Source organism: Cibotium barometz, chromosome 16 (assembly GCF_041138505.1).
Source record: "Cibotium barometz isolate CiBa-2024 chromosome 16, ASM4113850v1, whole genome shotgun sequence".
NCBI classification, from domain to species: domain Eukaryota; kingdom Viridiplantae; phylum Streptophyta; class Polypodiopsida; order Cyatheales; family Cibotiaceae; genus Cibotium; species Cibotium barometz.
The window spans coordinates 16,160,612-16,186,131 of record NC_141061.1 but is presented as its reverse complement, the minus strand read 5'-3'; the positions used below and the strand labels follow the sequence as shown (position 1 = coordinate 16,186,131).

General features: G+C 40.2%; 1 protein-coding gene and 1 pseudogene across 1 annotated transcript; one reads left to right on the top strand and one right to left on the bottom strand.

Moving 5' to 3' along the window:
* Nucleotides 1-578: 578 nt before the first annotated feature.
* LOC147630424 (cycloartenol-C-24-methyltransferase-like) lies at nucleotides 579-8,366 on the top strand. The gene is made up of 13 exons (XM_086810291.1): nucleotides 579-783; nucleotides 1,421-1,487; nucleotides 1,610-1,683; nucleotides 1,796-1,880; nucleotides 2,307-2,362; nucleotides 5,217-5,271; nucleotides 5,544-5,591; nucleotides 5,808-5,891; nucleotides 5,990-6,106; nucleotides 6,418-6,501; nucleotides 7,205-7,330; nucleotides 7,427-7,524; nucleotides 8,045-8,366. The coding sequence occupies exons 1-13, from the start codon at nucleotides 698-700 to the stop codon at nucleotides 8,103-8,105; spliced, it is 1,041 nt and encodes a 346-aa protein (XP_086666417.1). The 5' UTR covers nucleotides 579-697; the 3' UTR covers nucleotides 8,106-8,366.
* Nucleotides 8,367-15,941: 7,575 nt separating this feature from the next.
* On the bottom strand, nucleotides 15,942-24,447 carry LOC147630423 (outer envelope pore protein 16, chloroplastic pseudogene; annotated as a pseudogene).
* Between the last annotated feature and the right edge of the window lie 1,073 nt (nucleotides 24,448-25,520).

The window sequence follows — 25,520 nt, the reverse complement described above, 5'->3', positions numbered from 1 at the left end:
CTAGGTGAAGAAATCAGGTTTTGCAAAATGTGATGTGCAAAGCCCTTGATTTCTATGGTTAAGCTTGATAGGATGTCAGTGTCCTAACTCGCCGACTAACATGACTGACACTCTTTAACCATGTGATGGGAAGGGTCAGCTAGTTGAGAGGCATACATCTCAAGACTGGAGTAGTGTCAGAAAAAAACCGTTCTTTAGTGTAATTTTCACAGCTTAAATTGGGAAAAACCGGTTATAAATTTTTTTAGCCTTGAATTCAAAGATTCAAAATTTTAAAGTTTTAATTATAAAACCAAATAAATAAGGCACCCAAACTTTCTTTTTCATTAATTAATCAATAACAAGAGAAAAAGGTCAGCATTTATAAGGTTTGAGTAACATATTTTCATTTGCAAAACAGAAATTGCGTGAATAAGGCACCAAAACAGAAAAGGGAAAAAAAACAGAAATTGCGTGAATAATGCAAAACAGAAATTGACAATTGCGTAAAACAGAAATTGCTTGAATAACCGATTAATCTATGCATTTTTTCATTGGTTAGAAAAAAACGTTTTCGTCCGGACTGGACTCTGCTTTTGTCAGTAGTCTCAATTTAATCGGCGAGGGGCCTCAAAGGTTTCGTTCTCTGTCATCCGCTCTTGGGTTTCTCCGCCCGGCGTCTGTGTGCGTGCTTGCTGTGCAGATCTTCGACTCCGCCATGACGGTCACCAGCGATGTCACCAAGCTCGCCTCCCACACGGGGGGTTACATTTCCAAGTCGGAGGTCTCCTCAGCCGTTAAATCGTAACCTCTCTCCTTCTCTCTTTCTCTGATATCGCATTACTGCACATTGATCGCTATAGGGTTGTAGCAGTCCTGTTTGGATCCTAGGGTTCCGGTGGTCTCCTCAGAACTCCGAATCCATGTTCCGGTCGGCAGAGATAGCACCAATTTTCGGGCAATTCATCTTACATTAACCGTATGCCTCAGGGTTCCGGCGGTCTCGTCAGAACTCCGAATATCGGCAGAGATAGCATCAATTTTCGGGCATTTCATCTTGCATTAACCGTATGCCTCAAGGTTGCGGCATCTTTGTCATGTTCCCGGAAGTACTCATACGGTTCTGGCCGTCACGTTAGGTTTCCGGTAGAGCTCTTGCAGGGGTCCGGCAGTCACGTCAGGTTTCCTGCAGTTATCTCTCTCGATTTGCAGAGTTGCATCATGTTTCCAGTATGTTCATATATGGCCCTCCTACATTTTGCGTATATAACCTCCTACATTGTGCAGCAGTATATAGCTTCCTACGTTGTGTGGCAGTTTCTCATCCTACAATGTAGGATCCATCTTCGATTTGGATTTCCCATTCCGATCCTTCAAAGAGAGCCTTTTTTGCTCCACTGTACCTTGCTAAAATCACAACACTCATTGTGTGCTTTTGCAGTTATGAAAACTATCACACATGCTACGGTGGAGACCAGACGGAACGAAAGAGAAATTACGCAGATATGGTGAGTTTGCTCTGTCATGCAACCACATTGCAACTTCATACAGCCTGCTGACGTCTCTTCGAAGTGTACTGCCATGTGTTTTTTCCTCATTGTTTACAAGGAATGGCCTGCTTTTTGTGCAGGTGAACAAGTACTATGATCTGGCAACCAGCTTCTATGAATACGGATGGGGCCAATCTTTTCATTTTGCTCACAGGTACTGTAGGAAAATTGTACCCTAGAGATTTCCCATTGAATGCTTCCTACAATGAGATTTTCTGACCATCTAGTATTAAGCATACGTGAGTCACATACCCTTTCTCTTCCAGGTTGAAATACGAGAGTTTTCAAGAAAGCATTAAAAGGCACGAACATTACCTTGCACTCCGCCTCAGATTAGAACCAGGAATGAAGGTGAAGTTTGAAACCTCTTACATGAAAGGTTGGTTGATTTACTAGAGTAATCATATTGTTTTTCCTTTTCTTTTCCACACAAAGATTGGAACTGAAGGATTGTTAAAACATAAGTTAGCAGTTTGGCCATGGGTGTGGTGGTGGTCATTGAGGGTAACAAGAGGTACTTGTGTGGCGTTCTAATGGTCTTACGGCTTAATTGAATTAAGCACATCAGCATCTGGAATGTTAGGTACCGTATAGTGAGTCAAAGACTGGTTGTACCAGGGAATAAAAAAATTGAAGGCCATCTTTTTAGCTAACCATTTTGGGGAATTTTCCTCCCTTATTGGCGAATGTATAAACGTTATCAAAATCATTGTTTATGACATGACTACCGCCATGTTAAGACTTTCATTTGCTACATCTTAATGGCTTACTTTTCAGGTTTTAGATGTTGGATGTGGCATCGGTGGACCTTTACGAGAGATTGCTGCCTTCAGGTTCTGGCATCTGCAAATACATCCTTATTTTTCAAACTGGATGTCCGCTAAAATTTAAAACGGGACCCAAGTACTAGCTTGTGTTGAGCAATTGTTTGGATTAGTAAATTTCCATGTTTAGTAGTGTAGTGTGTGTGTGTGTGAGAGTTACCCAAGTACTAGCTTGTGTTGAGCAATTGTTTGGATTAGTAAATTTCCATGTTTAGTAGTGTAGTGTAGTGTGTGTGAGAGAGAGTTAGCTGTGTTTGGAGTGTTTACATGTGGGGGTTGTCTGTGCTGTGCGCTTCCTAACAAGGACTGGTGTAGTTGTTCTGTGCTACATGTGGCGTAGCGAAAGTCCTCTTGATCATGATTAGTGATGCGTTAATTTTTAATTATGGTGAGAGAGAGAGAGAGCTTACACGATACACCCCCCCCCCCCGGGCGGTGCCCCAACAGAGTATTTGCTTGTATCGCTGCAACTGAATGAGTAAAATGAATGGGCTGAATTTGCCCTGACTTGTGACTGACCTGAAATTAGGGTTTCCCATAGATAATCACCCCTCTTCCTGAACTCGAATATAACCTGTGTTTTCCTCTTCTCATAGAGGGCTGAAAAACGTATATGCTTGAGATTGCCACGTATAAACTAGCCTTATAAGCAAGTCGGCCTGCTGAAAATGAACGACCAGGGAAAAGAGGACAAATAAATCGTTAAATGCTTTTCCCCCCCTTTTTTCTTGGGCACCTTTATTAGATGATGCTTGGCGGATTGTCCCTAGACAAGAGCTGACAGCATGCTCAGTGCCCATCAAAAGGGTAACCTACGTGGACTGATTACGCAGAATGTCCATGTGGCACTCTAGTACAGCAGATACACGACGTAACATTCTACATTCAATTAATCATTAACTACTGGTGGAGTTTCCAAACTAGATAGCTTTGCATTGACTTTCATGGGGATTGTATGCCTATAGAATGAATGAGTTTGTAGAGATGCTGCAATCATTTGCTAGACTTTTACAATGCATGAGAACATATCTGTAATCTTGAATTTCCTGATAGTGTTCTTTTTGTAAGTCTTCCAGGTAATGGGATGTTGATCTTTGGCATCCTCATCAAGGTGATGTGTGTGTGTGTAATGAATGGTCTGCTTTTGGTTCGAGGGTCCTTATTAGTAGATTGTGTAGAACACCTCTGTGCTATAAACTGAGATTCTTTCACTTGGAGAAAAAACATTTCTACTTGTAAGCTGTCTGAAGCATGCAATGCCAAGTATCGTGGGGGAACAATCACAAAGCTCCCCCCTTCATCCCAAAAAAGGCGCTGCTTTCTCCTTGTGCAGTGTCAATACGGGAAGAACACAAAGATTGCCCTTGGTATGTTGTGGATTGCGTAGTCCCCTCCATATCGAGTGAAAACATAAAACTACGATAATGGCCGTGCATCCCAGAAAATATAGTGTCTACCACTTCTCAGATGGAAGGAGAGAATCCTGCTCTATCGGGAACATTCTCAATCATCCCACTGAAATGCTGAAAATCTCGACTCCATGGAACTTGGCTGTCTCCCATGTTGGCTAGGTAGGCATTATGTGTAACCACTCCAAACTCTGGTTAGAATTTTGTGCATCTCATGTGCTGTGCGATGGCCTTTTATTGGACACACTATGTTCATGGCAGTCGGCCAGCTACATGGCCTCCCTATATAAGGCCTCTCCTCCACTCACTTGTTATTTCAGGCCTCTCCTCCACTCACTTGTTATTCATTGCAGCCATCCATAGGCATATTGTTCTATACCCATTTGCTGGCTGGTATTGCTGTTTTAAAGCCTCATGCTACATGATAAAGATGTTCATTGTATGATGTTTCTCTGTCTCTTCCTTTCTCCCTCTCTCCTATGTTTTGCTTCCGCATTGTGCAATTTTATCATGGTATCATCGCCTGTTCCCTGCTGATCCGGCCCTCCTCCTCACATTTCTGTGCTTTGCTGCTGTCCTCTCTCCTCCATCTGTGTTCTCTGCAAATTGCCCTTCACTAGTGCCTCCCAGTGGCGGTCCTAACACTCGGTTTTTGCATCTGCTTTTTCTGGTGGAGTTCGGAGCAGGCGAGGTGGCTGGTTGTGTTTACAGCAGTGGTTTTGCGAGTTTTTGGGCATCCTACCTTAGTGTTTTTCTCTTCTTGGCTGGTATTTGACGCCTAGGTACCTGGCTGCCCATATGTGCGTTTTTACCTAGTGGCACTTCGTTTCTGGAGCTTGAAGGTGGCTGCGTTTTCCTTTTTCATCAGTGTTTTCGCTCTTTCCCTGCCTTTTCCTCGCAGAGTTCAAGGTGCAATCTAGAGGGGGGGCTTCGTTGGTGATTGGTGGGCTGTTTCTACAGCTTGGATTGCAGCCCGAGGTATGTTTCTTGCTTGTGGTGCAGCCCAACAAGTGGCTCTTGCCGTTCATCTTCTTCCCCGGCTTCCCTCCCCTCCCGGTGGGTAAGAGAAAGGGGCCCTGAAATCTCTTGAAAAAGATAATGGTATCTACCTCTGATCTCATAATAGACTGAAATGCTCCTAATTTAATCTCTCCTGAAAAAGTACGAAATATTAACATCTACGAAAGGCTCCAAGAGTCGAGTCTATGAGACCAAAAGTGATATGATGGTACCATGGATATACCGAGCCATAGAAAACTGGAAGAAAAAACATCTAACACTAGTGTATTTACATGTAATACCAGATGATTCTGTTTGAGGTTGGGCCTGTCTGTCAGCTCGCTGCCTCGGTATTACATCCGTGTGTCGTCTGAGCAGAGAGAGAGAGAGAGAGAGAGAGAGAGAGATCAGCTAATGATTAATCATTCATCTTATGCTGATTCTTGAATGTGTAGTGGTGCTTCTGTAACTGGGTTGAACAACAATGCTTATCAAATCTCTCGAGGGATTGTAAGTTTCTCATGCAATCACTCGCTTTGATTCTTTTTGTTTTACAGCTTTATCCCTATATTAGCAGCTGAGATCATAACGGCAAGTACTTCCACATGCATGTTGTTTTCGGAGAGCTCCCTTTAAAGCCAGAAAAGACGTTTTTTCCTGCTCCTTCAAGGCTGTTATCCCATTTGTGCTGTTCTTCTGTCATGACACAAGTTTCCTGATTGTTTTTTGTATACTCAGTCAAATACGACTGTATGCTGCTCATCTTGGAAAGTGTCATGCAGGAGTTGAATAAAGCGTGGGGTCTTGACAAGACTTGTGATTTCATAAAAGTGAGTTTTTCTTTCACACAAACAAAGTTAGTGTGCTTTGGTCTGATAAGATTGGTGTCAATAATAGAAATTAGATCATTGAAACAATCAAGTTATTTGGGAATATATTTGAGTATCAAAGCACACATGCATAGTGAAAGAAATGAGTTGCAAAAGAGAGTGATAAGACTATGTGAAGTAGTGGTTGGAGTTTACAAGCGTGTTTTTATCTTACAGGCCGATTTCATGCAAATGCCAGTGCCTGATGATTCTTATCATGCAGTTTACACTATTGAGGCTTCGTGTCATGCCCCTGATGCGGTTAGTGTCATCACTGGTTATGTCAAAATAGTTCTGGAAGCAAATAGAATCACTGGCATTTAAAATGATGGGCCCTCCTGATGGTATTTCTGTGAAAGGTTGCTTGCTACAAGGAGATAAAACGAGTGCTCAAGCCAGGTGAGCTTTTCGCTGGGTATGAATGGTGCATGACTGATACCTACGATCCCAAGAATCCGGAGCACAGACAAACTAAGGTTTGAATTTAATTATTGTACTGTATTATATGAACATCCAATTCAATGTACCAGGTTGTACATGACTGCTCTATGTATTCTTGCATCTGTGCTATGTATCTTCTTTGGGTGCTAGTGAGATGGGCAAAAAAGGTCCCAGCATGAAGTCTTTGCATGCCATCTTGATGAAGCCATGGTGTTGAATGGTCACAAAAATCATGGTCTTGTGGTTAAAACAACCTGGGATTGGTTGATATCGGTAGTTAATGCGCATTCACTAGAGGGTCTTGAACACTGCATTGAATGACCAATGTTATGTTTTGTGGATACAGGCAGAGATAGAGCTTGGCAATGGGTTGCCGGATGTTCGCACGACAAGACAATGCCTCGAAGCTTTGAAAGCTGCAGGATTTGAGGTGCTCTTAAAAATGATAATCTGTAGTTAGTGATGTTGAAGATCTTAATCTTTGCAGTCATTTCCAGAATGTTTGAAGGAAAAAGAGAACGACGTGCAGTAGATGGCTCTTTAACACCCTCACACATGCATGTGCTCGGGTGGGTAGACATTTTCTGTGGACAGCAAAGAAGCATCTGGCCAGACTCAAGCTCTGTAGTTGATAGGTTTCACTGGTTGCTAAATGTATATCTCACTTTGTCTTAAATGTTCACTGTGAACTCTTGTACTTTTGATTGTCTTCTTGTACCATTTTCCTGCCACAGGCACGCCTGCACCACTAAGGTGACTTCAGAAGGGGGCGCCCCGGCTCGGCCCACGACAAGCCCTCTTCTCTATGATCTGGCAATTTCTGTCAGGCAAACATTGTGAAGGGAGTTGGGACCCTAAAGATTAGAGGAGTTTATTGTTAGCCAAGACCCTATTATCAACATAACCTTCTCTATAGTCTATAACCCAACCTTGTATGACCTTCAACGTGTGGTAGAATCAGATGGCTTGTGCAAACTGGACCTTACCGTTGTCATTGTCAATTTAATCAAAACAGACTTTTTCCAATGCTTAGCATCTAATAATGTAAGTTTTTGAGTCTAGCTTAGCCTGCTCTTATACACAGAAGATAGGATCTGCAATCGACTCAATTTTTACTTTGTAAATGTTGTCAGGTTCTTATGGAAGAAGACTTGGCAAAGTCTTCACCACTGCCTTGGTACCTCCCATTAGACACAAGCCGAGTTTCCATCAGCAACTTCCGTCTTACGAAAGTGGGGCGGCTCCTCACACATAATTTGGTAGGTCAAAGATTTTGTAGAGGCTAATATTTGACTTGGATAGGTTGCAGGCCCATTGTTTTATTGGTAACTCAAACATGGCTTTATTGTCTCCAGGTGAAAGTTTTGGAGTTCCTTGGTCTTGCACCTGAGGGTAGCATGCGTGTGAGCAATTTTTTAGAAAAGGCTGCAGATGGACTCGTTGCTGGTGGCAGGTTTGTACTCCTGGTGTAATAGAAGAGCAATTCTACTAGATAGTGCTACCTTGTATGTCCATGTTTTCCATGCCTTGCACACACCTACAACATAACTTTTAGTGCATGATGATGTGCTCCAAGTAAAAGTAAAATGCCTTTTGAGTGGTAGGAATTCTTTTGCTTGCATGTCTCTAGCATCTGCCTGTGTGTATACGAAGAGCAATGAGTACTTTTCACACCATGGGCTCCATGTGGAGCTGAAACTCAGAATAAGACTGCAAGCTTGACCAGGCTGAACCCTTCGTTTGCCCTTTTCCTGAATATGCTACAAGCTAGGTGGTAATTCTGAAACCAAGCGCTCAAAAAAATTCGTAGAACAAATCTCAAGCAGACCGAAGCTCTGATACCAGACATAGATATATACAGCTGTGCTCCCTCTGAATTAAGTTTATATATACACCATCACTACACGGACTTTTAACTTGCCCAAGATGTGTAGAGAGAGAGAGAGAGCAAAGCGAGGTGGTGGGTTTTGCAGGATGGAGATTTTTACACCGATGTACTTCTTTCTTGCCCGCAAGCCTGCAGAAGTGTCCTGAAGCTGGGATCAATTCGCTTTGTCATTACCTCGAATGACAAGTGGTGACAAACTAGAAGAAATGCTAGGTGGAGTTTTTCATTTTGTTGATGGTCTGATAGGTCGCTAAAGGCATCCTTGGTTCACAATAGGGTATTTTAGCAATGATAAACTTTTGTAAACCTTCTATTTGTCATTAAAACGTAAGTAGAACTTGGGCAATTGTATTGGCTACGTACGAGCCAAAGTTTTTTAATTTTTTAATTTTAATTTTTGACGACTATAGCTTTTTGCTCATCTGAAAAGTTCAATCTACTTTTATAAATTACAAACAACCTTGGAAACAACGAATTATACAACCATGAACTATGCTCTACCTCTCTCATCACCACATTTCCAAGCTACCTCTCATCACCACATTTCCAATAGCTTGGACTGGTTGTATGAAAGTAACTTTCATGGGTGTACTAAAACTATTGATGCGGAGTTTGAATGCGCCAAGAAATCTATGGTGAATGTGCACAATTCTCTATTTTATGCATTGACTAGCATATGGCTCGCCAAATGACTCGTACAAACTGTGTATGTCCCAACTGGTTCTATGCAATCATCATGTTGTAGACGCCACTTGGTCTCTTTGGTTATGTAGGCAAATGATCCCATCCTTTTTTCATAAGGAGAATTCCAAGGGGCTGAAAGTTTTTCAATAAAAAGGAACCTTACAAGAAGGCTGTGCTAGGTAGGTGGTTTCTGTGTGGTATTGTCTACGAAGTGGAGGAATACAACTTTGAGACATGGGATAAAAAACCAAGTAAAGAAACACGAACTGAAAGCAACAAAATCTGGAGCTTGCATGGCAAGATTCAATTCACTCTTAGGTAAGGTCATGTTTGCTTCTCTTCTTCTACTTCTCGACATTGTTTTTGCATATATTTGAAATGATGTTACTACTAACAGCAGTTTCTTTGCGGCTCCCATAGACATTTGTATATCCCTACCGTGTATCCTTTGCTTTAGTTCTCTATGGAGCCCACATACATTCTAGTTCAACATGGTCAATATCTAAGTTACCTCCGTAACCCCAATGTTTATAATTTCAAAACTCTTGACACTAATGATTTTAAAATTAAAATTTCATTTAATTTATGTACAGATTTGACCACATTCTTATATTGTACTAAAAATTTACAACACTTAAAAATTTAATCTTCAATTGGCTTGAAAAGAGGCCTCAAAATGGCATTTATGATTTATTATTATTAATTATTGGTTTTTGTGGGGGGAGGAGGGCAAAAATCCCCCAAGTGCATTAAAAGGAGGCCATGTCGACGTAGTCTCTTTTTGGGTCATTTTGGTAAAATTTCAAAGTGTCAAGACTTTCTCATACGGTATCAAAATGTGGTCAAATTTGTACTCAAATCGAATGGACCAATTTGTACTCAAATCGAATGGACCGATCATCTTGAGATCATTAGTTTTTTTAAAAACTAAATATTATGTTATCTTAAAATCAAAAATTTTAAATGTATTTTATTTTCTTTACAACATGTTTGCAAGTTTCCAAGCACTTTGGTGTTTTTTGGGGATAGTATTTGAAGCTCTTCACATACCTCTCCCTTTGTCCCTTTCTCTCCTCTCTACCCCACCCCTCCACATACTTCACATACCTTTTACTAGAAGTATGTCCTAATATGATGGTCATTAAATCCTCTACTGATAGACTCACAAACAAACACATTAATACTTGCTCCATCCATGCTTTTCAATCTTCCATGGATGGTCATTAAAGCCTTCACACCCTTGAGATAATGCTTTTGTACATTGTATCTTCATTCAATTTGAGACAATGCCTTTACACATTGTATCTCCCATTCAATTTGGAACCCATTTTTAAGCCACACATAAAGATCTAATATGCATGAGTGGGATATGCAAATTACATTAATAAAGTCAAATTTTATTTATCTTAGTTGAAGTATTAAATTCACATCAAGTTTTAATAAATTAGAATTTCTCTTGTGATTGCTCGGTATTTTGACTACCTTCGCAAGCTATAGGAACATAGCAATAGTGCACACAATAGTAGTAGTGCAAGAGTGGCAACATTTGAAGCATTGCTTGCTAGGACATTCGAAATGTAGTCATCAACAATAGAAGTTCAAAGAGGAGGGGGCAAGAATGGCAAAAGAGGCGACTCTTGTGAGTGTTGCGTCCCCATCTTGAACACTATGGTGGGGATGGGAGCATCCACCTACTTCTTTGCGATCATCGCCTACCCATCGTGAGCGAGCTGCCTTGGCAGGTTCAACATCACCCCCTCGCGTGCTTCCTCGCCTCTCCTTGCGCCATCAAAGTGTAGCTCCGCACCAATAAGGTGTAGCTACACTGAATCATCGACAGTCGCATCACCTCCTCTAAAGCCACCCACATTTTTGGTCCTTACCCCTGGCATCCAAGACAACCTAAGAAATTTCCCGAAACATCACTTGCTTCCTTTAGCTTGCTAGAGACACCCAGTTGCCTTGCACGCCCTCCCTACCTTGCAAGCAAAGTGAGGATTGGAGCTTGAAACTACACATGAGATGGAGGTAGCCATCGATTGGGGCATCCAAGATAATCTAAGACGACCCCCAAAACATCACTCGTTTCCTTCACCTCCACCAGAGACGCAAACTACCTACACTATAAGCAAAGTGAGAGACCCCAACTACCTACAAACATGCTTGATTAATGAACAAAAGAGTGCTAATGACAAAAGCACCGAACAGAGAAAGTGCAAATACAGCTTAGCCTTTAATCGTTTGATCGCTACCAACCCCATAAGGAGGTCATCAATTTGCAGGTGGTTATTAAGTAAAAGGTGTAATATGAATGGCTACGCTTTTTCACTTGAATATTCATGAATGACGTGGTATGTTATATGCCATGTTATCACCAATTTGGGGACTTCTTGAATATGAAAAATTGCCCATCATGCTATATATAATTGGAAAGGTCTTGAAGAGTAGATTCCAAATGTGCAATCTCCGTCAACTTTTGATTTGATTTGCAAAAATTTCACCCCATGAGCCCATTTTTTCTAGAGAGAAATTGTTAAGGGACAAAAATGAGAGTCCATATTTCGCCTAATGCTTAAAAATCTAAGATGTCCTCATCTTGTGAACTAGGGATAATCTCTTATTGTTAAGGTGCTTAGGATCATTTAGTAGTGAGATGTGACTTGACATGTGTCGGAAGCTTGCTTTACACTTGTCAGGCTGCTTAAGATTACAATAAATGTAATTTTGCATGAGCTTAAAGCGTTATCTTTTGTTACTATAAAAAAAGTTGAATATCAATTATTAATTTTTTTTTCATTTCATTTCATAGCTTGTAGGTCATTTTTGTATATATGTGTTTTTTTTTCTTGTAAGTTAGATATATACTTAGATTTCCTCATAATTTAAGTGAGTGAGAGAAGAATTTTACTTCATAATTGTCGAGTTGCGTATGATTTAGTACATATAAAATGGCAATGGACATGTGTGTTTGAAACTTATTGCACACTTGTGTAGCTGATCATGATGCATTAAAAATTAACTTATATTATAATTTAGTAGATTTATTAATATCATTTAATCATCGTAGGGATAAAATACTCATTAATTTTATTGTGATATAGTATTATAGTATTGGTTAGAGTGGTTATATGTTGAGAAATTGAAACAAGGTGATACGACTTTACAAGTTCGTTGATGTAAAAGTTGTGGTCAAACTTTTCATGGTAGTGCCACATGCAACAAAGAACACTTAAGCGAAGTTGGAATTAATGTAGAGCATTGCTTTTCTAATTTGCATGTCACTTTACATAAGTATTATGTAAAGTGACATGCAACAAAGAACACTTAAGCGAAGTTGGAATTAATGTAGAGCATTGCTTTTCTAATTTGCATGTCACTTTACATAAGTATTATGCCAAATTATAATCCAAGTAGAAAACAAAGAGAAGGCTTTTCATAGTGCCTTCACGATGGACTAAGGAGAATAAAGAATCACTTAACACCCCAAAAAATTCTTTGGTGGTAGGAGAACAACTATTGAATGATGTGCCTCTTTCTTTAAAACCTACTAAGAAGCAGAGTAGGGTTCACTGCATACATCTTTTGAAAGATAAAATATACTTGAGTTTGGATGCAAGCTTTTGTAGCTTGTGGCATTCCCTTTAATGTTACATGTAATCCAATCTTTTAGGATGCATTGATGAGCACAACAAATGCAAGATTTACACTATTAGATTATATAAAATGTGCATAAAATAAAAAAAGAAAGTGAAGCAAACTACCGAGGTTGCCTTGAAACACACAATGTTTGACTTTGCTCCAACCTTGGATTGTACTATTGCACGAGACGGATGGACAAGCTATCAACAAAAGCCCCTGCAGGCTGATAAATGTAATGTACATAGAGGCACTATTTCTTTTGAAGTAATAGGGAAAAGAGATCATCATACATTGAGAAAGTCTATGAGAGAGCAATTGTAAAAGTTGGTGGGCCTAAAAATGTGACAAGAATAGTGATAGATAATGCTTTAAATTACAAAGGTGCCGACCTTACCATTCAATGTAAATATCAAGAGATAACATGGGTACCTTTTATCACGTACTTTGAATCTATTAGTAAAAGATATTGGAAAGATGCCTTTTGTATAACCTACTTTAGTAGATGCAAATATCTTTTTAAAGTTGATTAGAGAGGATTAGTGCAAATATGCCTTCTTTCGTATACGACAAGGTTTGCCATTGTATACTATGTTCATGAGAGATGGATAGTGGGTTGAGCTACATTACAAGCAATAAAAGTAGTAGCTGATAGGTAGGCGATGTGATGCATGGGCAACTAAAAATCCAAAGCATGCCGTTTACTACAAAGTGTGTGAATTTGGTTTATGCATCTATATTCTGGCAAAATGTAGAGAAGATAGTTAGTATTATAAAGCCGTTTGTTATGTTGTTGCATCTTGTAAATACAAAGAAGTTTGGTTGATGTAAAAGGCAATTTGCCAAGTCAGAGAACATGATAAGGTCTCTTCTAATAGAGAACGCCAATAGATCGCTGCTCAAGCTAATACTCAATGGATATAAATGCATACTTCTTTACACTAGATCCAAGTTTTCAAATTCATGTTCAATCATAAAATAAATGAGATTATTACAAATTTTAAGACATTCTATAGTCAATTATTACCGCGAAAGATGAGGGAAAATAAGCTTTCCATCAAAGAGTAAAATTTGTAAATAGAATGGGTGCTTGTGGTGATCTTTGGCATTTAGATGCAAGTAGAAAAGAAACAGATTTAATATGATGGAAAGAATATGGCATTGAGACATGTGAGGTGTAATATGTTGTAACACGGGTTTATCTCTAGGTTTTATTTGCGGCTTCTTCCTTTGGTGGTGGTTGTGAAAGAAATTCGTCTACATTTGATTTTGTTCACATAAAGTGGCATCATGTGATGTAGACTTGGTGTATAGTTATTTTGCAACATAAGAATGATATACATGTTTCACACAATTGGAACTCTTGCTGCCCACCGCCTAAATTGACACATGATGTAGTGGGATGAAAGATAAAGATGAAGATGAGTGGGAAGTCACACTAAATTCATCAGAGATGGAAGAAGTTGATGATTTGGTGTCCGTGCTAGTAGAAGAATAATGATGTATAACTTTTTATTATATAATGAATATCAAAATTTTTTGTGTTTCTTTATTTTTCTATATTTCTTCATATGTGTATTACATGTGGCAGTTACTATATGACATTGTAAAGACAACATATCATCACCAAAAAGAACATATAATATTAAAGATATAAATTCATTGCATCATGTGAAAGCACTTCCAATTCATAAAAAATGGTACATCTTTACATTGGCCATAAAATCAAGTACATGCTTATAAAGATGTTTGCTCAAATACATTACATTTGAGTGATATCCTCAATTGATCCTTGATCGGCAAGAGGATTATTTGCTATATCATGTATTGTCTCATCTATATTAAACTCATGCGTATTTATATCTAGGAAAACTATTCAATGGACGAATCGACGTTGCGAGAGAATTCCGTGAGTTTAATGCTATTTTTCTCTATTTTTTGTGGTTTAAAATAAGCATTAATGGAATTTTTTAAATAAAAATACCACATATTATATTGTGGATATTTTTGGTAGAATGAATTCCCTAAATTTCTAGAAATTTTTTCTATTTTTTTTAGAAATGTATTTTTTATACATTTTTGTGGGTTTTTCCACGGGTATGCTATCACATTTCTGCTGAAATGCAGTAGGGGTAGCATGTTGATGCATGGAATGCTCTCCTGTGTGCGTGGGACCCTCTTTCCCTCTCAAAAGTGAATTTCTCTTCTATTTTCCTCCTGCCCGTTGTCGTGTTGTGGGCGGTATCGCTGGGAAAGTGCGAGACTTCTGGCTGTGAGAGTACCAGGAAACACAAACACATAACTCTTCAAGGAGCATAAGACATCTCCATTTTTGATGACATGTACATGTGCCAATTCACTTCAATACATCCCCAAATTCAGCTTGATGATTGCACATAAATTGTGTATCAAGAGCATGATCAGATCCAAGCATAGATCTCCTGACCCTTTATCCAAATGCCATATACATGTCACATATTGGCATCACATAGACTTCGACAAGTTCCCAATACATGTGAACTTGCACATCACATATTTTGCATGTTGCCATCTTCACAACTTCAAGACGAAAATTGAACTTGTCGAAAAGACATGCTTATAATTTCCATCATCTCACAAAGAAGCAATAGATAGAATGTAACACATATTCATTCTCTTCATGTGCCCACTAAAATTTCCAAACCGGAATTTTGCTTACAACTTTCAAAGATCACAAATCCAAGAAGTTCTCCAAAACCATGGTTATTTAAGATTACAAAAGGGAATTTTTAAAAAAAAACTTATATACTCAGATCTCCATCCTCTCAAAGCTTTTACGATTTAGAAATCGTATTTATTAAAAAAAAACTTATCTCTGTATAAGGAATAATCCGAATTTTGCAAAAGCTTCACATTTTTCAATCCCATGATCTGAAAAATGCCCTGATTCCACTCGCCAGGCAGCATCTCGTTCATTTTCTTGGAATTTTTAGAAATGGATTCATTAGAAGGAGCTTCAAATACTCTCTAATTCAAACCCCTAGAAGGCTTGAACAGAAATTCAATTCCCAACACAAATATATTCTGCAAGATGGCGTTCTGGTTTTTTCCTCTCCCCCTCTTTCTGCATACTTCCTTCGTATTCGCGTTTCTGGTTTTTTTTCCCATTTCTTTCCCGCAAGGGAATCGGGCTCCTTTCGCTTTGCAGCTAAAATTTCGAATTTCCCCGTTTTGAAATACACTGCACCTCCTTTTTTCCAGCTTAATACTCGGATATTCCCTTTTTTAAAAAAAATCCTTCGCAATTTTGCCACGCAAGCCACCACCTTGTGTGTGCAGCTGCTTCCCTTGCTCAAGGCTCCAGTTGCCAAGCTAATTAGATCACCCTCTTGTCCACATACCCAGGTACCTTCCATAGCCTCTGTGCACAAAAACTCCATCAAGAAGCCATCCGCTGTTCTGTTGAGAAAAGGATGACCCATGTCTACAATCACATCCATGGTCGGTGAGTGGATATGCGCAGACACTCTTCCACGAGGCATTTTTTTAGATGCAGTGGCGATTGCCCCTCCAGTTATGGCTCCCTCGATTATTTTATCCCTGCTGTAAGTTTTTTCACCAAACGTGAAAAGGGATCCCGTTAATGCACCTCCCAGTAGAGCATTTTTCCAATCACGCTTTCTTCAAACTCTTTCCATCCCAAACTGCATTCCACTATAAACACCAGCAACCACACCCCAGTGCAGCCCTTCCTTGCCCATCTTTTTTACCATATCTTCAAGGTCGGGCTTCGTAACGCTTTCTTTTTTTTTGAAATTTATGAAAATGCCTTGTGCAGCTGCATGGGCAGCACCCACCGCTCCTATCTTCAAAAAGCCATCCACGTACTCAACACTTACAAAAAATCTAGCTCTTCCCTGCACATCATGAAAGGTGCCCCAGTTGGTGTGTCCATATCTCACCGCTCACGCACCCGATCACCAATCCAACTTCATGGCCTTGAATTCCATATGACCACCTATGTCCAGACACATGGGTCTCACCACAGTATGCTCATCATGTGCATACAAAAGCCGCTTCAAACTAGCCATCTATCATCTGTAGCTATTCCGGATGAAAAGTACCCACCTTGGGTGCTAAAAAGATCTCAAACTGTAGCTCCTCTGCAAAAATTTCCTTCTAGGAAGTTGTTCACATAGCATGTCTGACCACAACTCTTCAGTTCATCACATACCCATCAGGCACTCCCAGCTCCTGCTATCTGCCTTCCAAAATGGCTCCTTATCAGCCTGTGCACTTCACATAAACTCACACATTTCTCCACTGTTTGCCTGGCCTTCAAGCATGCATCTACACACACTTCCCCGCTACATCAAGCACATATTGCATACACATCATTCTGCTCACTTGATCCCCAATCTAGCTGCATTTGCAATAGCAAAAGACTGCCCTTTTCCTCCACTAAAAACATCACACTATCCAAGTGTTAAAACACCTGCTACACTCGTTATGTACACAGGCTTTGAGACCTGGCTCAGTCTTAGCTCGTCTTATTGAACCTCATTTACAATATGAACATATGTACTTAGGCATCATATAATGACTCAAGTCATGGCACTTAATCCCATGCATCTGGATTTGCATTTAATGGCCTCATATGCAGGGTTTCACACCATAGACGTGCCATGGCACGACATCCACCCCCTCTAAACCTGCACATCCTCTGGTATGTGCCAAATCATCATCAAGATCCACATATATCTGGATGTCGTCTTCATCTTCTACATTATCAGGAAGATCATCTTCTTCCTCTTCAACCATATCCATGCTATCACTGTCAAGCCTCTCATCCTGAGTCTCCTGTGAATAAAAAGGATCACTGTCATGCCTTCTTTTAAACATCTTGATCCTTTTGCCTGGTACAAGATTCTTTATCTCTGTTCCATCAAGCTCACACAGGGTATACGTGGCATTTCCATGCACATGCTTGACAATGTAAGGGCCAAACCATCTTTTTGCAAACTTTCTTTGAACAGTAAACTGGTTGTCAAGACTACTATCATACATTAGTACCCAATCACCTTCTTCAATAGATTTTGGCTGGAGTCTGTGTCTTCTATCAAATCTTTCTTTATTTTTCAACCTTGCATCTTAACGAGCTTTAGCAAGCTCTACATCTTCAGGCCTCCTCTCCAGCTGCCTTATTCGCAATGCAAGGAGGTCTTCCCTATTCAATTCTTCCACCCAGGGTAATACATTCCAAGTTGGAACTACTTCTTCAACTGGCATTACTGGCTTTTGACCATACATTAATTCTGCAGGCATATATCCTGTCACTGAGCTATGAGTTGTACGGTCAGCCCACAAAGCATATGGTAGCAGCCTTGGCCACTCTCGCATTCTTCCTCTGCATGCCTTAGCCAAAGCTTTAATGATTGGAGGATGTCCTCGCTCACTTTTACCATTGCCCTCAGGGTTGTAAGCACATGTTAGGGCCAATTTGATGCCAATTCTAGAGAAGAATTCCCTTGCTTCTTCAACATCTAGCTCACCCCTGTCAGCTGTTATTTTCCCAACACAACCATACTGGCAAATCACATCTTCCAAGAGAAATTTGCATACTATTTTCGTACTCTTTGTTCTAAGAGCACGCCCTTCCACCTGATTTGTCAAATCTTCTCTTGCAAGTGCTATGTACCGCATTTGCCAAATTCCCAAAGGCATTGTAACTAGATCCACTACCCATTTGTAGGTAGGTGGGTAGGTTGGTTGCAAGCCATCACGATGTCGCACATTTGAGTACATTTGACATACCATGCATGTTTCCACACATTGGGAAACATCCTTGTACATTCCTTTCCACCAATATCTTTCCTTTATTTTGGTAAAGGTGGCCCACACACTTCGATGTCCAGCCCAAAGACTCTCATGGAATTCTTTCATGAGCTTCCCTTGAGTCTCTTTATCACATATGACTCTGTGGCATAGCATTCCTCTGCTTAGGATGCTTCCACAGGTACCCATCCTTTAGAGAATACCCATATGCTTTTCTGCGGATCCTCTTAAATTCTGAGTCAGACCAATTTTCCTGTCTTGTCAGAGTACTCAAGTATTGACCAATAAGCAGCCAATCTCCTTCATACATTTCCTCAGTAAAAAACTCAAGTGCATTTGATAGGCAAGTATGGTCTCCTTTTGCATATGCAGTAGTATAGAACTTTGTACCTACATCATCAATGTCACTAATCATCCCTTCTTCATCTTCATATCTGGCTCTTGATAGCATATCTGCAACTGGGTTATCTTTTCCTGCAATATGCTTAAACTCAGGATTTAGTGACTTGATATAGGCAATCCACCTAAGCATAGCGATATCTGGAGTGGTGCAGCTTGCAATCATCCCAAGGAGTGGCAAGCAATCAGTTTCCACAAGTACAGATGCCCCAATAAGATATTCTTTTTCACATTTTAGAGCAGTGACTATTCCCCATAACTCCCTCTTGATCTGCGGATATTTTCGCTTAATACCTTTGCTCCAAATCTGATTACATACCTGTGATCATCCTCATCATCTTGTCCTACTGCCCATCCTATCCCAGTAGGACTAGTATCAACTGTAATAATCACAAGCCTGCCACACTCATAATCTGCCTTCCTTAGAGTAGGTGATGATTGGAGCAGACATTTCAGCTTCCGCATAGCTTTAATATGTACTGCACTCCACAAAAATTTTTGATTTTTCCTCAAAAGTTGATAAAGAGGATCTGCTACATGTGCATAATGTGGGATCCATATAACATAAAAGACACATGCACCAAGAAATCTCATCAGCTCTGTAACATTGATGCATATCTCTTTCATTCTTTGTATTGCATCTATCTTGGCTGGACAAGGTCGGCGTCCATTAGTACTACAAAGATGCCCCACGATTAGCACTTCACCACGATTAGCACTTCTCCAACCCCAAACACTGATTTCAATCCAGACAAAGTAAGATTCACCTCTTCAAGCCTGGATAGAATCATATCACAATCTTTTATATGATTTGCCACAAATTTGCGGCACCCCTTCGAATCCAAATCCCCATCTTTATCTTTCTCATCACAGCCTTTTATTGGCACATCATCTAGAAAAGACATAGTTATTTGTGGTATGAAGTCTCGCAAGACTTTAATCATTCCATTCATCATATGCGCCACCACTGAGTTGGGGGCTCCCTGTGGTAAGGTACACATCCTTACCAATCCCAAAGGAGTTCTCATTGTGGTCAAGTCCCTGCTTTGTATATCCAGCTGGAACTGATCATATCCCGAATACAGATCACCCATAGAGTATATAGCTTTCCCTGCAAATGCTTCTGCAAACTCGTCCACAATCAGACCTGCTCCCACATTCCTGATTGTGACCTTGTTTACAGGTTGCATGTCTTGAATGAAGCGCAATGTTCCATTTTTCTTTGGCACGGTAAACCATCTGTTGGAGTATAGAGCGCATGATGGCTCCAAAATTCCCATCCTGATCTTTTCTTTTAGTAATTCCATCACCTTTGGCAAGAGAGCCTTTGGTACTGGAATCGGCCGCAGGTTCCAGGGCACATGTGGAACAGTGAAGATCACCATTGGCGCTGTTACACTTGGATCAACACAGCCTATCTCATGCGGCTGAAAAGCAAAGGCTTTCCCATGTTTTACAAGCATCTCCTCAAAGCATTCCCTTTCAACTGGCAACAGAAAATCCTTTTCACCAATCTTCAGGTCTTTTAGGGTTTCCTGTGTAAACTTATGCCCAATTTTCTTTGGATCTCTGAGATTTGGTTGCATAGAGGCTTCATCTATCTTCTCCTTGCTTTCTGGTGGCAAGGGCAAGTTCACCTTCTTTGCAACCGCGTTTTATACCTTGTATCAACATGAGCATCCATCTCACAATTCATGTTTTTACATTCCATCCCCTCAAATTCCCGGATTATATCATACATCCCCACAGATGACACCTCTATCATCTCATTTCCACCCTGTAAGCATGCTCTTTCCATAGCAAAAAGCACACCCATAGTATCCACAAATGACACCTCATCAAGCACCCCTGAAATAAACTCATTCTTCTCCAAAAGACCACACTGCTCAAGACTTTTTTGTTCATTTTGTACATGTTGACGCATGCCACGCTTCAAATCCTTGCTTTTTACAAAGACCAGTGACCCATAGCTAGAAAATCCCTGAAAATTTGCTGAAAAGTTATTTACATTGATTGAGTCCTGCGAGAACTCATTTTCCCTTGTACCATTGGAATCCCGCTTTACAATGGCACCTGGCCAAAATCCCTCATCTCCCTGTAGTTCATGAATTCTTTGTTTATCTTTGGGAGTGACTGTGCTCGAAGAGACTCACGGTTCCTTTCATGGTTAATGCAAACTGTCAAGAACTGAACAGCTTTCTTGCCATCTTTACTCCTTATTCTTGCATATGCCGAGCCATCATCTAAAACTTTTGTTTCCATCCTCACAGCTGTAATGTAGGGTTGCCCAAGGATAAGGGGATACGATGACATCTCCTGAACAAAGAAGTTCTGATCATCTTTCACATCCCCTATAGTTACCCTTACATTTGGACAGGCTGCATAGAGCTCTCCAGATGAGTTATTAGCCGCTTTAATCATCCACCCATGATCTACATCCATTGGCCACTTACATTTGTTGTAGAGATTTTTAGCCATAAGATTTATTTCAGACCCATGGTCGATTAGAGTGACATACGGCTCTTCCAAATCACCTATCTTAACAAGGGTTTCAGTGGTGGCCCTTGCCCAATGGCTCCTGGAGTAATGACTCTTTGTAAGAACTTCTTTTTCATCATCCTCATCCACAAAGCGCACTTGTCGTGCCCCTTCAGCAGAGTGATTACATTCCACCACATTCTCTCTCTCTTCCTTTTGCTGTACATGTACTCCATGAGTCGTGGAAGTGCTTGTCTCTCCTTGTGATGGAATAGATTTAATTATGGACTGCCTTTTCCTTCGTATAATATCAATTATCTCATCATGGAATTCTTTCTTTGCAATCCCCAAGACTTCCCCTAGTGTAAATTCCACCCTACTATTTAGAATCCTCTCTTCAAGCACCTTTTTGAGGTCTGTTGCGGCTTCAATATCAAATTGAAGCTTGTAGAGTGGACTTTTCCCTTTACCCTTCTCCTTCTCATGCTTCATTTTTGCTGGCACTTCTTCCATTGATACTTCCTGTGGAGGTCTGCTATGCGGTGGAGGCATATGTGATGGCCTAGGATCCTTCTTTTCACTACCACGGGTGACCCTTTTTGATGACCCTCCTTCCTCATTTTCCCTCTTACGCTTTTCCTCTACCTGTGCTTCATTATTTTGGCATTTTGCAATGTAGGCATGAACAGATAAAGAATCCACAGGCTCTTCCCAGCCAGTCTCAAGACGTATACAGTCACCTGCCTCATGCAAAGCCTGTTTAGACACCTTCTTTGATGCAATTAGCTCCATTGTTGATGGCCAAAAATCTTCATTGTCATAATCTTCATCATTCTCAGATTCCTACTTTGATTGACCAACCTTTAACCCATAGGTCACTGCCTCAACCATAGAGATGGCATGTCCAGCAACCATGTCTTCAACCAGTTTTTTCATCCCTCCTTTTCCAAAGTTTGTGCTGCTTAATGGAAGACCAGTCTCTGTAAGGTGGATTTTCCCATCTTTGAAAAACACAAGTTGATTTTTGAGGGCTTCTTTATAGCTAGCACAGTCTTTCTTTGCATGTTCTGGGTCATCACACCATATACATCTGAATGTAAACCCTTCTTTACTTTGAGGCCTTTGCATAGAAGCCTGCCCTAATGGTAGCCCTTTTTCCTCAATCCTGGACATCTTCAATTTTAGGTCTCGCATGCCCTTAATAAGCTCATCCATCGGCCCTTCTACCTTTGGGATTGCAGCAGCTGGTTTTGGTAGATTCTCATGGGTAACAGTAGTTATAGGAGTTGCCAAGCTCATCACCATTTTATCCCTCCTTCGCTGCCGTTTTGCTAGCATGGTGACCACATCCTCGACATCATTCCAATCATTCTTTAGCCCCTGCTCTGTATTCTTATCCTCAAGGAGAATTTCCAGTTTTTCTTGGAGATCTTTCCCAGCTGCTTGTAAGAAGAGCTCTGTTTTTTCCCTGTCCAAGGTTGTGCGCTCAATCCTTGACAGCTGGGCATAGCGCTTCTCAAACTCTCTTAGCAACTCTGTGGCAGAAATTCCCATTTTGGGTTTTGTGACCCATTCCAAGAAAGTTCGTTTGGTCACCCGCTCGGAATCCTCCATGAAATAATCATCCTTCAAAGCAAGCTTGAACTCCTCCCAATTTCTACCACCATGTGCTACCTGTAATCCTCTTATGCGCTCTCTTATTTCAGGAACACGTACCAGCTCAAAGCTTCAAACCATATCCTCCTCAGTCACCCTGTTTAGCTCCATTTCCTTTGTGTAATTGCGCAGGTATTTTGTGATGTCCTTACCATCAAATTGATCTACCTTTTTCACAATTGACTGCAGTGCTTTAGTCGTGGAAATTTACCCTCTCTCAGCAGCTTGCTGCTGTTGCATATACATAGTAAACATCTGAAACATTTGCATAACCCCGGGGTCAAAATGAACCCCCTGTCCCTCAGGATTCTCAGCCATAGCTTCCCTGTGTATTTTACCACACTCTCACCCCAGCAGTTTCACGTCGGGTTCACCAAAAAGCTGTCGTGTTGTGGGCGGTATCGCTGGGAAAGTGCGAGACTTCTGGCTGTGAGAGTAGTTTTAAATTCCAGCAAGGAAACACAAACACATAACTCTTCAAGGAGCATAAGACATCTCCATTTTTGATGACATGTACATGTGCCAATTCACTTCAATACATCCCCAAATTCAGCTTGATGATTGCACATAAATTGTGTATCAAGAGCATGATCAGATCCAAGCATAGATCTCCCGACCCTTTATCCAAATGCCATATACATGTCACATATTGGCATCACATAGACTTCGACAAGTTCCCAATACATGTGAACTTGCACATCACATATTTTGCATGTTGCCATCTTCACAACTTCAAGATGAAAATTGAACTTGTCGAAAAGACCTGCTTATAATTTCCATCATCTCACAAAGAAGCAATAGATAGAATGTAACACATATTCACTCTCTTCATGTGCCCACTAAAATTTCCAAACCGGAATTTTGCTTACAACTTTCAAACAAATCCAAGAAGTTCTCCAAAACCATGGTTATTTAAGATTACAAAAGGGAATTTTAAAAAAAAACTTATATACTCAGATCTCCATCCTCTCAAAGCTTTTATGTAACACATATTCACTCTCTTCATGTGCCCACTAAAATTTCCAAACCGGAATTTTGCTTACAACTTTCAAAGATCACAAATCCAAGAAGTTCTCCAAAACCATGGTTATTTAAGATTACAAAAGGGAATTTTTTAAAAAAAAACTTATATACTCAGATCTCCATCCTCTCAAAGCTTTTACGATTTAGAAATCGTATTTATTAAAAAAAATTATCTCTGTATAAGGAATAATCCGAATTTTGCAAAAGCTTCACATTTTTCAATCCCATGATCTGAAAAATGCCCTGATTCCACTCGCCAGGCAGCATCTCGTTCATTTTCTTGGAATTTTTAGAAATGGATTCATTAGAAGGAGCTTCAAATACTCTCTAATTCAAACCCCTAGAAGGCAAAGAAATTCAATTCCCAACACAAATATATTCTGCAAGATGGCGTTCTGGTTTTTTCCTCTCCCCCTCTTTCTGCATACTTCCTTCGTATCTGCGTTTTTGGTTTTTTTTTCCCATTTCTTTCCCGCAAGGGAATCAGGCTCCTTTTGCTTTTGCAGCTAAAATTTCGAATTTCCCCGTTTTGAAATACACTGCGCCTCCTTTTTTCCAACTTAATACTCGGATATTCCCTTTTTTTAAAAAAATCCTTTGCAATTTTGCCACGCAAGCCACCACCTTGCGTGTGCAGCTGCTTCCCTTGCTCAAGGCTCCAGTTGCCAAGCTAATTAGATCACCCTCTTGTCCACATACCCAGGTACCTTCCATAGCCTCTATGCACAAAAACTCCATCAAGAAGCCATCCGCTGTTCTGTTGAGAAAAGGATGACCCATGTCTACGATCACATCCATGGTCGGTGAGTGGATATGCGCAGACAAAGCTGTCGTGTTGTGGGCGGTATCGCTGGGAAAGTGCGAGACTTCTGGCTATGAGAGTAGTTTTAAATTCCAGCAAGGAAACACAAACACATAACTCTTCAAGGAGCATAAGACATCTCCATTTTTGATGACATGTACATGTGCCAATTCACTTCAATACATCCCCAAATTCAGCTTGATGATTGCACATAAATTGTGTATCAAGAGCATGATCAGATCCAAGCATAGATCTCCTGACCCTTTATCCAAATGCCATATACATGTCACATATTGGCATCACATAGACTTCGACAAGTTCCCAATACATGTGAACTTGCACATCACATATTTTGCATGTTGCCATCTTCACAACTTCAAGACGAAAATTAAACTTGTCGAAAAGACTTGCTTATAATTTCCATCATCTCACAAAGAAGCAATAGATAGAATGTAACACATATTCATTCTCTTCATGTGCCCACTAAAATTTCCAAACCGGAATTTTGCTTACAACTTTCAAAGATCACAAATCCAAGAAGTTCTCCAAAACCATGGTTATTTAAGATTACAAAAGGGAATTTTTAAAAAAAAACTTATATACTCAGATCTCCATCCTCTCAAAGCTTTTACGATTTAGAAATCGTATTTATTAAAAAAAAACTTATCTCTGTATAAGGAATAATCCGAATTTTGCAAAAGCTTCACATTTTTCAATCCCATGATCTGAAAAATGCCCTGATTCCACTCGCCAGGCAGCATCTCGTTCATTTTCTTGGAATTTTTAGAAATGGATTCATTAGAAGGAGCTTCAAATACTCTCTAATTCAAACCCCTAGAAGGCTTGAACAGAAATTCAATTCCCAACACAAATATATTCTGCAAGATGGCGTTCTGGTTTTTTCCTCTCCCCCTCTTTCTGCATACTTCCTTCATATCTGCATTTCTGGTTTTTTTTCCCATTTCTTTCCCGCAAGGGAATCAGGCTCCTTTCGCTTTTGCAGCTAAAATTTCGAATTTCCCCGTTTTGAAATACACTATGCCTCCTTTTTTCCAGCTTAATACTCGGA